Below are 14486 nucleotides of genomic sequence, written 5' to 3'. Positions count from 1 at the left end.
ACAAGACACGGCAAGCCACCCCCTTTAATTTTCCATTTTCAATATTTACTCGTTGATATTTAACCATTAATTTCAAAAAGACAGGATAAAATGGTAGATAAATATTATTTTGCAATTTAACCACCGAGGCAAGAGGGGGCGAAAACATCCCACGATGCTCTTGTTTATTGCAAAACATACGCATAAAATTTCTCAAGGAGTGGGTTGTTGAAAAATCAATTGACATTCCGCATAGGGGAGTCCTTGAATCAATAATTCACAGCAGATGATTTTCATTGAAATTCCTCTTCCATTGGAATTTCTGCGTGTTTCACGATGGGACTTTTATTCTATTGTATACCCATTTTTTCCACTTGATGTCTGATGCAAAATTCATTGTCAGGTGTATGAAACTTTAGTATAAATCAATATCTCTATGCAGCTCTTCAAAGCTCTGCTATATGGAATTTTTTTTAAAGCTCCCCTTCGAAGTGATTTGAGAGCTAAATTATTTATTTTATCTTATTTTTTTTAGCTTTGGTTTTCTTTTGTATTGTCAAAGCTTAGATAAAGCTGAAAAAAGTTCTCATTTTTTGTGGAGAAAATAGAACACAATTTCCCTAAAAATTAATCCCTGAGGAAAGAGGCAAAAATCTTCGAAATGTTGTAGGGGAGACCGGGGTTAAAAAAGTCACTTAAGGGTTTAGAAAATGCTCAAAATATCATATTTCCCAAATAGATAAAACGAAATGTATAGCTCATTTCTTTAGGAAATTTACTGCCCTAACTCTTTCTCAGATCATTTTGTTCTATCTAGCTAGGAAATATGATATTTTAGGCTTTTTCCAAACCCTTAAGTGACTTTATTAGCCCCGGTCTCCCCTACTAATAAAGAATTGATCAGTCTTCAAATTTCACACTCCTTGTTATTTAATCATTCAACTTATCCTAATGCTCTAATTTCAGTCAAATATATCAGACAATTTTCATGGTTTTCCACAGACAAAACAATCTTCTATTTTAGGCGAATGATCCATTTCCCTAAATTGAAAATGAGAACTAAAAATGTGAATTAAGTGGCTAAATTGAACTCATTACCTCTCTTTGATAGAACGCGGATGGAACTCAATGGAAAATGTGTTTATACTTCCAATGTGCTTATGCTGGGAATTAAGGAGAAGTTCGTCTGTGGGGGAGATTGATTGAGTTCACGCGCCATACGCTGGCTTCATGCCAGTGATCACGAGAGAGAGGCTTAATTTGCTTCCTTCTAAATTGTATATGTGTGTGTGTGTGTGTGGGATGAAAATTAACCCGATTCTGTGGGAAATTCTGGTGCGGATTGATAGGTCAGAATCAGAAGAGAGAAACAACAGGTTGATTTTGGGAGGCAAAATAAAATTACATTGTTCTCAAATTAATACATGATTGGAGCATGTGATCGAATGTGGAGAAGAAACAATGAATGCCCCCAATCAAAGATTAATTAATTGAGTTTTCACGGACGTGAGACATGGGAGATGCAATGAATAAGTTAGCTATGCCCGCATGCATTCATAGAGAATGGAAATTTTTGGGGGCGAAAGGATCGATTCATGCGTAAAGAATTTATGTGTTGTTGGGGGTTGATACAACCCCCTTTTATTGTCGTCCTCTGCTCCTTGTTCTTTCCACCATATCGTGTGTATACAATTCGGTTTTTGGGATGTATTGTGTAATTGATGTTGGTCTGAATTGTGGAAGAAAAATTTCCACATCACTGACGGTATTTCACCCTCCCCCCTTCCCTTGGGCAAAGGGTAGCAGCGCGTTTGCAATTGAAAATCCCGCATTCTTTCTGCATCATCCCGTGTGAGCTGTGTGTGAATGAGGTGCTTGATGTCACTACTTGAGGTCAACAAGTGTCATAGAGAGAATGACTGTGAAGACACAATGTATGGAGATACGTATCTGAGCCACATTTATATACCCATCGCACCAAACCACTAAACCCCAACCCACCCCCCTGTTGGATTACATACACAATACCACCGAAAAGGTGATATTCATGGTTACGAAGAAAAGGGAGCATGAAGAATGGAAGCTCCTTCACCTTGTGTGCTCGCCCATTCTTCATGTCATCGTCTTTCTCTCTCCATGAATTCCCACTGATTAGTTGGGGCTCCGGATTTATGTATTTTAATACCTTAGACAAGGTTTTTCATCACTCATCATCGTCTTTTTCTCCTTCATTCAACCATTGAATCACACAGCACGTCAAACTCTAGCACTTTGGGTTATCCATTTTCAGTACATCAAGTTGAGTGGAAAACTTTGGAATATTTTCTTTAATTTAACATATTTTTTTAGTATCTCAAGACTTTTTTTTTGTAAAGAGAAAGAGAATCAAAACTGATAAGACTTCAAAGACAATTTTATGGAAAAAAAAAGAATATTAAATAAACATAAATAAGGGAAATCGGGGAAAAAAAATTCACTAAAAGGATTTATTAAAAGACGAATATTTCGAATTTTCCAATTAGAGATTATAGGTCATTTCTAAAGATTAATTCCTGCTCTGTAATCCTCCTGCAGTGATTTTTTGCCCCACTCTCCTCTACCAAAAAATATAATAATATTTAATTTTATATTATTTGATTTTAAAATAATAAATAATTTTTTTTTATTGATTTTTTGGTCCGAATAAAGCCGTCTTCCCCTAGAGATATGAGAGATAATAATTTTTTACCCCATATTGAGAAAACTATATGTATATGAATTTCCCAGCTATATAGTAGCAACTCATATCCTTGAGCAGATCATAAAGTTATCTCTCTTACATACATTTTTGTCCCTTTAATTCCCTCAATTCCATGACCTATATATTTTCGGTGGTATTTCATCGATAAAACATTCTCCGACGAAAGGGGCGAAGTGTCCCCATGGCATTTTGCGCGAGAAAATCTCCTTCTTAACACACCGCACCGCACCCTCCAAAAAAACATGTACCATGCGGTAGAATGTGACTACATGTGTTGTATTTCAATAAAAAGATCAAATATTTAACTGGAGAAAATTGCTTCTCTGCGTGTTGGGGAACTTCCTTTGCTACACAAAGATGACACCACGCGAAGGATTCCTCTTTATACGATACATATGGGAAAGAAAATTCGAGGGAGTGAATTTTCCTCTACAGGGAAAGAAATTGCATTGACAGGCAAATAAGGGATTCTTCGGTACATATTATTCTCTTTGAGATGTAACGCGCGTGGGAGGACACGGTGATGATTTGGACAGATATTTAATTTGCAAAAAGTCATGCCTTGAAGGTTTTTCCTGAAATTCCTCACAGCACAGTGGATGTCAGTGTGGAAGAGACAAGACGAGCGCTGTTTCAGGCAGAAAGAGGAGATTAAATAAAAAAGAATCAGAAATGAATTTAATCGTATAAAAATGCCAATAAAACAACAAAACATTTTCCATTTTATCGCAAAAGGAAAGAGGCATGACGGAAAACTCATTATTCGTTTTTTTTTCTTTCTTTTGGATATGCGGGCGTTTTATTAGACAAGCCAAAATTACCTCCCTTCTGCAAGAGTCCTCGCGCCAATTTATCCTTCCCACATTTAATGACTTGTGTGTGAATAAATTTATGCCTTATCACGGCGGTGCTCAGTGGTGGTGAAAATTAAATAGAATTTTCATCCAATTATTGAATATGAATTACACACGAAGAGCACACCGAGGAAAAGAACAAATTTTCGGTGAATGTGTATCTACACACAAAATAAATAGAGTTTACCCAAAAGACTCTACCCCATTCTTCCACATCGCTGACGCGAATTGTATAACTTGAACACCACGTTTAATCCCTTTTCTACCTGCTAAATTTATCTCTATATAGGTACATAGCACCACACACGAGCAATTTGCCATATATATCTTCACCTGGTTTCTCCATTAACCAAACCACCCCCTAAAGTGGGATACAAAAAGCCACCCCCTCACCCGCAAGGCTCACTCTCCACACAATGTTCATAGAAGAGAAAACTCATGATTTTCAGTTGTAAAACCACAAAATAGCACGAGAAAATATTCATATTTCCCAGACACTTCGCACGAGATTTTCACACTCACATCCACACAAGGGGATTACTCTGTGCCCAGGAAGTGCAAACTCCTCGGGAATTTACTGCTGCAATGCAATTTAAATAACTCACTTAATTAAAGATGTGAATCATTTCAGGGAGAGGTGTAAGTATTGTGTATAAACCCAGGATTAAAATTGCATGACTGTGTAAATATTTGGTAAATTTGTGTACCTTCCACACAAGGTGAAATGTGGGGAAAATTTAGAAAAAAACGTGGGTAGGGGATGTTGCAAAATTGCATTTTTTTCTCATCGTGAATGAAATTGTTTTGTTCGCTAGTCTATTGTGATAAAACAGAAAATTTATGAAGATTTTGGGAGTTTTGAAATTATATTTTTTATAGGAAGATATACTAAATCATTCCTTCATTAATTGAAAAGGTTTATAAAAAAGCGTTCAAAAAGTATCTAAGGGATGAAAAGAATTATCTCTCGCTTATTAAAGTTTTTGAATTTTAATTGTTATTTTTTTAAATCCAACCGTTTTAGAAAAATTTAGGATTTTTTCTTCTATTGTATTTTAAACTGAGAAAAAAATAGTCTTAATTCAAAGAAAACTCCTAATTTATTTTAAAATTTTGCATAGATTCTTTTTATTTCTAAATTATAATAAAATACGTCGTTCCACAGTACCTAAAGAAAAATTATTAGCAAAACAAATGGAAATGAAAAGTCAGCACATTCCCTCATCCAATCTCTCATCCAAAGAGGGGATAAAGCAAAATACTCTTTGGAGCTTTAGTGAAAATAAATTGTCGTTAATCGGTGTGATTTTCTCTTGGATTTCCCTTTTATCCATCATTGTTGCTCGTTTGGAATCACGCCAGTGAAGTCAACGTCAAAGCACAAAACTTTGTTCAAGTTCAATTTCCTCGTCGATGAAGTGTATGTTTCGCCAATTACACGCCTCTCACATCCCTTCTGAATGGCCCACCCACGGGGAAAAACTTCAATCTCACCCCCAGCTGTGGTACTCCACCCTCCCACAACATCCCTCCCCAATTCCCCCAACAGTACGCCGGCAAACAAACCGCACATTATTATCATTTGTATGCTGCCGAGTCGCATGGAGGATCCACATGGGAGGGGAGCTTCTTTTTTAGGGAGGAGGAGGGTAGCTTTTCTGAGTGCTCAAAGCAACCCCACACTGCCAGAATGTGGGAAAGGATATGAGGGGTGTGGAATGGAGTGCGTAAGGCATGGGGGGACAAAGAAAGTAGTGAGCAGCATTTTCAGCAAATATTACATTTAGGAAATGATTGTTGGTAGATGGAAGTTTTCTTCCTTCCATCCCCATGAAACAGACAACTCTGTCACGAAATTAGTTTTCTTTTCTTGTATATACCCAGTCCAGACACCTCTGTGAAGGCACAAATGTATGCGGTGCCATATGGTTAGGTGAGAATGAAAAATATTGCATGCTGCATAAAGGAAATGTTTAAATTGTCTTGTACTCACTCTGCTTCCTCACAGCATCATTAAAGTGCCAACATAAAGTACAATTAGTGTCTATCATGTGACAGTGAGTAGGAGAAGAGAAATTGGAGCAGTTGGGAGGAAATGCAGAATTTCCACGTTGTTTACCCCATGGGGTATGTGAAATTGCAAAGAAATTGGAAGAAAAATAGTGTCTTGTAACATTGCTTCAAGAACGAGACTCCAATATAGAAAAGAAATTTTAAAATTGCAAAAGGAGCTAGATATTGAAAGAGAAAGGCAAATTTATCTTTCTTACTGATTGTTTTCCATTATTCTATGAAGTATTTGGAAAACATGTTCTGCAAGGGTGTAGGTTGAAGTCTATTATGAGGGGTGTTTATTATTTTCTAACGTTTGAGGTTTCTATCTAAAGTTTTCCATTTCAAACAATCGACGTTTTTATTTAAATTAATATTTGGCGTTTCTTTTCTAACGTTTAACTTTTCAATCATTTAACGAGTCAATTTAAATCATTTAAATGAATGTCTTTTTATTAGATGTTTGATAATCCTTTAATAACATTTGATGTTTTTTTCTAACGTTTGAGATTTCTTTTCTAACGTTTTATATTTTAAACATTTGTCAATGTTTTCTAGCCTTTATTTTCAACGTTTAACGTTTGTTTTCTAAACTCATTTGACTTTTTTTCTTTCCTTTGACATTGCTTTTTGAGTGAATATTTCCTTTTCTTTCATTAAGAAAAAATAACGAAATTTAGTATCCAGAATTCTAATTTTCCATAATTTTTTGGGCCTGAGGAATATGATAAATTCATCGAATTGTTAATGAAAGTACTCTATCAACTCTAGCTTCTTGTATTTCTGAATTTTGTTGTATTCCATTATGCATATAACCTTCTAAAGACTTTCTTTATCCATCTCTTGAGACATATCTCTGCAGACATTTTCGAGAAATTTGTTAATAAATTTGCAATTTACCCTCCAAGAAATGTACGCATCATTTTATTTGCATACACACAATTTACCACCAAAAATTATTATCTTTTTATTGCGCCCACAAAATGGAGAAATAGATTCTTGGCTGTTTTGTGTGTAAACAAAATTAAGTAAATTTTGTGTGTTGAATATCAAAATAAAGCGCTGCAATTAAAGTTCATTTCCTCGTCCCTCATGGCAACTTTTCATGGCACATTGCAAAGTTTCGCGAAGGCATTCCGGGGCGCATAACTTTTATGAATAAAAGCGTGCCATCAGCCACTTTTCACTTCTCGCCAACGGGTTGTACCCCCCCTCAAATGGATTAAATTCATTTCTCACATTTTCCCTGATAAATTCTCAAGATACTTCAGTTTTTGAATGTTTACACCACCATGAAAATGCTTAATGGATTGTAAAATTGGAAAATTTCTCACTAACTCAAGAGCAACAAAAAAAAAGTACATAGCACATTTGCATGTTTGAAGAGTTTATGCAACAAACTCATCAGTTAGACTAACTCCTTCTGACAATGATGCCCATATATGCTGCAAAATTGTTCAACTCTATGTTATGTGCATAACATACATATTTAACCCCCTCAAGGGGTCAATGGTAGCGTTGGTTGATCTCTATTTGTGCAATATTAAATTGGAAATTTAAACAAAACACCAGAGAAAATTCAATTTCAATCTCCACACTGGGGTAATTTTCTTTTCTCTAACTCAAAATCCCCCCACACCCCCACAAACTAAACATATAAAAAAATCCCCCAGAAAGCTCACATTTCCATCACATTGTGACATTGATCGATTTCTACGGAATAAATGGGACATTTACCGAAAATACCAAAAAAAAAGAAGAAAAAAAAAGTACAGAAAAGAACATGAAATGAGTGAAATATTTGCACACGGAATAAAATCAAATATTTCTCCTTGAGCTATACAGTGCAAGTCCGCATTTGAGAATATAATAGGTACCAAAAAATATTCTCAAATTGGGTTTTCATCCCCATGGACCCCATGTAAGAACATTTTTTTTCTCAACACTGTAATTGCTGATAAAATAGGAGAATTATGCCTCCTGGCAATTTTTGGACTTACGTGACTCTTTCTTCTTTGAACTAGCACGTTTTTCAGGTAATACATTCTATCTAGAATTATTTATTAATGATTTTTGGTCACGGAAAAATTTGTTTTCAATAAGAAATGTCAACCAGAAAGACGCGCGAAAAGGGGATGAAACATGTTTCACAAATCAAAAAAGTTTCAATGAAACGCAAAAACTGAATTTTTACGAAAAATCTTTCTTTTATTCCTGTTTTTTTTCTTTTTTTTTAATTAATGTTACATAAAAAGAACATTTTATAAGAATTGGAGAAAAATCACATAAAAACAAATTGATTGTGTTTAGTTTAAATAATAAGAATATCCTTTGCTTTGTTTTTCAAACTTTTCTTTACGTATTTTTAAGAAGACTTGAAAAATTCCCTCAAATTTGTCTGCCTTTCTGGCTACTTTCGCCCCCTTTTGGAAATAAGGAAGCACCTTTTGCTCCATCTCTTTTGTAATGGTAGCAAAATCGTTATCATCCGGAAGCCACAAGTTGACTTTGTTCTTAAGAGCAGCGTATGTTTCCAGCAGCACACTTCTTGCGTCATCACTTGATGGACCCTCTTCTTCTTGTTCGAGGTTAATTAGATCCTGAAGATCTTTAAATCCCAAGTTCTCAATGTCACGTGAATCAAGTTGCATCTCATTTATATCATCTTCATCCATTTCAAGGTTGAGATATTCGCCGAGTGCCAGTATCTCTCTTGTCGTTTCTGAATTGAGATGCTGTCCGACTGCTGGACTTCCTGTTGCACCTGAATCATCTCGCCACCCTTCCTGAAAATTGTCTTCGTCTTCATCCATTTGCAAGTTGAGATGCGTCCGACTGGATGGTTTGCTATGATTATATGAGAAAATAGTAATAAAAAAATTATTTAGGGTAAGAAAATTTATGAACTCACATTCGTTTGTTTCTTTTTGTAGCAATTTCTTCCATGAAGATCGAAGAGTTTGCTCTGAAACACCTTCCCAAGCGTTTTTGATAAGTTCAATCGCTACCACAATATCAAATTTTTCTCTCCAAAACTCATGAAGGGACGTCTTCCCGGAAATTTCGGTTTCATTAAAGAGCTCTGTCAGTAGTCCTTTGAGGTACAGGGATTTAAAATTCGCAATAACAAATTTGGGGGCAAGTACACAATCTTTATGAAGCTACAATCCTCGTCCAAACATTCTTGCAGATCCGGAGGGTGCTCAGGGGCGTTGTCAAGCACCAATAGAGCCCTATGATGCCAATATGATGCTAAAGAGATTCCGGGATTGAAGACTAAGTTGGAAAATCACTTGAGGCAAATGAAGGATCACAATAAACACTGAATTCGATGAAGATTTATAAATTTATGCGAGAACGTTTGACACATTGTTGTTTGTGAAGAAAATTTTTCACTCAAAATGAAACATGTTTCATAACAAAAATACATTAAAGAAACAAAACGACTTGACCCGAACCGAGCAATCGGGCATCTCGGTATTTTGTTCTTAGATGGATTTTTGGTCAGAAATTCGTTCATGGGTCGCCTTTTTGCGTATCCATCAACGAATATTCTTAAATGTGGGTATTCTCAAATGCGGACTTGCACTGTACTCACAAATTATTTGCCATCAATGTTTGCGAGTTAAACACCCCCTGGCACTCGTGCAATAAAAATCAACCGGAGGATATTAACTTTTCACGATGAACAACACAGGGATATTCTCTTTCTAATTTGGGGTAATTAAAAATTAAACCAATTCCCTCTGTATGAGCCAGCATACACGCCAAGGTGGATTAGATTTTCTTAAAGTTGTTATTATAAGGGCACGTGTGCACCAAGTGTCTGGAAAATTGAAATTTTAATTCAAAAGGGATTTTATTCAGCAACATTCATACAATATAGGTACATAACTTTCTGTACAGAAAGCTTGTAATATGTATAATGTATTTATTAAAGATTTTATTTGAAAATTCTCAAGTAAAATCTCATAAATTCTCTGGGGGAAATTATCAAAATGATCTTGAACCATTTTAACCATAGAAAAAAAAACATTAAAGAAAATGATTCAAGCTTGAATGAAGCGTTGCTTTTTTTCTTGATCATTGTCATCCAGAAATAGATTTTTTGTCCTCTTAATTTGGGACTCACCCAACGGTCGTTTAATTTATTATTTTTTCATGCTCGAATCGCAATTTAAGAAGTTTGAAGAGTTGAGATTTTTTTGTATTCTAGATAAGATTTTATTAATTTTCCTTTAGCCTGTGAGGAGCTCTCAAAATTACTAAAAATGAATAAACTCCTTCCTCTAACTTCTCATTTAATTTATTTCTCTTTGAATTGTGTACTTATAGTTATGAGTATAGTTTCTTTAACCCTTTTCCCCCAAGGACACAGAGAAAAAACCGGCAGAATCCTTGAGTAAATTGGGTTATAAACTGGAAGAGAAATCCAACCGTGCATTTTGCAATTTAAATTAATTTTGACTGGCTTATAGGGAGAGAATTTGCGAGATAAAGGAGTTTGCTCTCTGGGAGTAAAGAAAATTTGAGGGTTGGAAACTTTTTACATCGCGATAACGAGATCTAATGAATTCCATTGAGAATTCTCTTGTGGAAAATTCCTCCACGAGTGTGGGGAACAATGGCAAAATTCACTGAACTCTGTGGCATTTGCGGATTGCATAGCTTCATCCATTAAAATTATAACCCTTAAACCCACGGACTTATCCGAATCAAAATAAATTTTAAAAGACTTTTGAATGGGAAACTTATTGAATTCCAAGAAATTGCTATATAATGCAGAAAATTAGCTTTGAAAGGAAAAAGACTTGTGAGGTTTTTGTTGACTTGCTTCGACTATAAGAAGAAGCTTTTTTTTTTCAAGAAATTATTTTTGCATCAGCTCTGCCAAGAAAAGAAGGAAAAGCCTTCCAATTTAATAGAGAACAGGAAGTTACAAAAAAAAAATTATTGCCTCATCAAACAAAGAGTATTGTGATGCGTAAAAGTTTAACTTTTCTACAAAAAAAAACTATAAAAATGAACTATTTATAGGAAAAGCTTTCTTTATATTTTTAGAAAGAGAAAAAAATGTATTTCTTGTGGGCACATTTCTTACCGAATATTTTATTTAGGGGAACGAAGGACAATGTTAATCGATCTAAAAAATTTAGTATTTTGATCTTTAGGATTTTTCTTTAATTTATGATCTTTTTTAAATGGCTTAAAAAAATTACAAGAAAAATCTTTAAAAAAAACCAACCACAAGGAATTGAACTTTAGCGAATTTTCTTTTCTCTTACGCATTTAAACTATTCTCGTCGTAGCATCTGCTGCACCTTGTGGGTGTGCCGGAGTTGATTCTAAAAATAATTTGCATTTTTATTTGTTTGGCAAATAAACTCTTTTAACTTTCCCCACTAATACCCACACTGCACTGCCCTCCACTTGAGTTTTTCCTCATCCAAATTAAACTTACAATTTGTATGCCAAGAATAGCCGTATGGGGAATCCTCGTGGAGGGAAAAAGGTAAAAAATGTATCGACATGAAAATGGGCGGTGAATCGAATGGAAATAGTGTGACAATGGAAATGTAAATCTTTAATGAAGGTAAAAGTTGAAAAGTTTCAAGTTTTCTCTTCACTGTGGCTGTTTATTCGGCTCAATTCGAGGCTTCTCCCTCTCTATGTACCTGCACGTTATCAAAGAAATTGGGAACTCAATGTCAAGAACACTACTAGTACTCTAACTGCCTCAAATGCCAGGAGAGATCTTTTTAATGTTTAATCACAAAGTAGTGATGTAATTTCGAATCCATATCCCACATTTTGCTCCCATTAGTTGGCATTTTCAGTTTCAGCTGTGTGATGTGATTTGCTCGGTAGCAGGAAAGGGATTTTGTGTGCCTAAATCGGGTCAAAGGATGCAAACACCCGTATTTACGTACCTTTCTGGGTCTGCTGGATAACTTTGTTAGCATTTAGGTGAATAAAGAGCAATGATTATTTAAATTTAAATTATATTTGTGCTCGTTAAAATCAATATAGACACAGAAGAATTAATTAAATTTAATGAACATAGTTCCTAGGTTCTTAAGCATAAGTAATGTTAGATAATTACATAAGGAATAGTTATGAATTCTCAGACGTTTTTGTATTTATTTATGCGTGTCTTTGGAACCGGAAGTGGAAGAGATATTTATAAAATTAATCCGTATTAATAATATTTTAATTATTTAAAAATACTTTTAAAAGCTTTATTTTAAAATAAATATCCTTAAACTATAACTTTTTTCCAAAAATTAAGAATATTTTTTTTATGTAAAGAAAAAATGTCCAAAATTGCCCCAACCTCCCCTAAATAATTATCAAATTCCAAAATTGCGAGCTTTTTTGCTTTTATTTTTACAAAGCCGCGAAGAAATTGGCTCAAAACCGAAGACATCCGATTCCCACGCCCGATGCGTCCGAAGCTTTTGCGAAGTGCTTCAATCGAGTCTTCTTCTTCTTACATTTCAGTTCACGAATTTCCATCAAAACATCAACACGTGCTTGTGCCGCGTACGGTGTGCTTGTGATTATTCTTGGATTATTTGAGGAATTTCCCGGAAGTTTCTGTTATTACTCAAGTTTATTCAACAAGAAGTAAAAGTATGTGCTGCTCATATTACTTGAGTGAATGAAACTAAAGCTGAAACTCCATAAAAGCGGTGTTTAATGTGAAAATTTTCTTTCGCAGAATGACGGAAAGTAAGAAAGTGAAGAAAGGTGCTGAGAAAATTACCGAGGAAAAGGCACTTGTGTCTCGTGGGGTTATTCTAAATTCCATTCAGGGGATGCAGAAGAATTTGGGTGAAAAATCCAAAGAGAAGAAATCAATTTTGGATTCAGACTTCAAGTATTCACTGCAAATAACTCTCTTCAAAATTCCACGAGGAGCAGGAAGGCTCAACAAAATGTAAGTTATGCAGGATTTAGAAGGATTTGTTTAGTTTTTCAGGCTAATTAATTCGATTTTCAGGCTTCTAACTCATAGTTTAATTGATGACACTGATGAGGTGTGTCTTGTTGTGAAAGATCTTGAGCGGGGGGCAAAGAAAGATTTTGAACCAACAAATAATCACTTTGAGGAAGTCCTCAGGGTAGCTGGGGTAACGAGGATTAATCGCATTCTATCTGTGAATGAGCTGAAGAAAAATTATGGGCCATTTGAGGCGAAATTGAAGCTTTGCCAGAGCTTCGAAGTATTCCTGGTGGATTCGCGAGTCTACAATCGCACAGTACCACTCCTGGGAAAGCATTTCCTGAAGCGAAAGAAGCTCCCTATTGCCCTCAAGATGGACTGTGAGGATCTCAATGAAGCCATAGCAAAAGCCCTAAAATACACGATCTATCGGCAGAGTAATTCAGGGAATGTCCTTTCGATTGACGTGGGGAAACACAGGATGACCGCTGAGGATATCACAGATAATGTCTGCGAGGTAATTAATCACCTGAAGAGTGACACTCTGGGTGGATGGAACAACATCAGGAGTATCTACGTTAAACCAGCAAAAGATGATCCACTCTCCGTTCCAATTTATCTCAGTGATGCGACTGGAGAGGATCTGCCGATACCTGAGCAGATTAGTCAGAAGGACAAAGTTGTGGCCAAGAAGCGAAAGCAAGTTAATGAAATTCTGGAAAATGTGGGATTTTCCAAAAAAGGACATTTTTCATCTAATTAAATTTATGAGAGCAATTTTTTTCTGTCTAATAAAGTTTTTCAAAAAGATATTTTTGCTGTTTTTATTAGCCCATTTTTGTTGCCTCTCCTGGAAACTTAGTTCAATTTAATCCATTTTGCCATCTTCTTGAATTCTTGACCGTTTTAAATGAAACTTGAATTTTTTAATCTGACTTAGCGATATAGATCTTACAAAATTAATTTCTTAAAAATATTTCTTTCAAACCTCCTTTAACTGTATGAATAAAATACGAATTACCTAATCAGATTTACGGGGTTATCACACTACAGCATTAAAGGCTTACATTAAATTCTGAGCAAATGGCTAAGAAAACTGAATGGATTAAAAATCTTAAACTTGAAGTGTTTTAATCACCAACAATGACCATTTTAGAGCACTTCTTCAGCACTATCAGAGCAATTTAAGAGGCACGTAAGCTCTTTATTTCGTGTCCTTCTAACAAAACTAATCTCGAAAGTGCCCCGTAAACCACTCCCGGATCCTTGATTTGCCATTATCAATCTTTTAAAGGTAAATCAATGGATTAAATTGTCTCCCCCAAGTGCGGGTGTGCTCAAACCTCGTGCGGCACGGAAAAATTGAAAGGCAGAACCATCGCATTGCAATAAAAGTGAATTTATATTTATTGATGCAAATAAACGTGTGCGGCAGCGATTTTCCCAGAGACCGAGGGAAATGTACTACACTAATAGCAATTTTCCTTCACAGTCTTAAACGTTCTTGGGGCACATGGCGGCAGGACAGGAAGTATATAGGTGGAATAATTTAAATATAGTATCTGATAGTGACACATTCGTATATATTAATAAAATGTAAACAAAAAAGCAAAGTCACGGAATATTGAAAATTTTAGCATTGCTTGTGTAAATGTTGTTACAGCAATTTCCATTTTTTTTTCTTATTTTCCATACGCTTTTCAAGAACATACTCACTCTAAATTAATTCCCACAGAGATATTTCTGCTTTTTCTCCTATATTTTATTTAGGGGGAAAGAGACTAAACATGACCCGTGCTTAAATCGGACCACCAACGAGATAATTTTGTTTTCTTTTGGATTATACATAAAAACGGTAAAAATTTAGAGAGGGAATTTTTAAACATCATAAAATTATTAAATGTCACAATTAAAA

At 35.2% G+C, this 14486-nt stretch overlaps 2 protein-coding genes and 1 long non-coding RNA gene across 3 annotated transcripts in view; 2 read left to right on the top strand and 1 right to left on the bottom strand.

Annotated features, from left to right (window-relative positions):
• The window catches only part of LOC129789069 (39S ribosomal protein L3, mitochondrial), a 227469-nt gene that overhangs the window by 169356 nt on the left and 43627 nt on the right, over nt 1-14486 (top strand). The gene's annotated exons all lie outside the window — the stretch shown is intronic.
• Nucleotides 7809-9212, bottom strand: LOC129789170 (uncharacterized). The gene is made up of 2 exons (XR_008750427.1): nt 8537-9212; nt 7809-8472 (listed from the first exon to the last, which is right to left on the bottom strand). It is a non-coding gene; the product is annotated as an uncharacterized LOC129789170 (long non-coding RNA).
• On the top strand, nt 12131-13383 carry LOC129789094 (ribosomal L1 domain-containing protein CG13096-like). Its single transcript, XM_055825733.1, has 3 exons — nt 12131-12258; nt 12347-12565; nt 12629-13383. Exons 2-3 carry the CDS (start codon nt 12348-12350, stop codon nt 13332-13334), a joined length of 924 nt encoding a protein of 307 aa, XP_055681708.1. The 5' UTR covers nt 12131-12258; nt 12347; the 3' UTR covers nt 13335-13383.

Source organism: Lutzomyia longipalpis, chromosome 2, assembly GCF_024334085.1.
Source record: "Lutzomyia longipalpis isolate SR_M1_2022 chromosome 2, ASM2433408v1".
NCBI classification, from domain to species: domain Eukaryota; kingdom Metazoa; phylum Arthropoda; class Insecta; order Diptera; family Psychodidae; genus Lutzomyia; species Lutzomyia longipalpis.
Note: the sequence above shows the minus strand (reverse complement) of the source record. Positions and strands in the feature narration are given on the sequence as shown.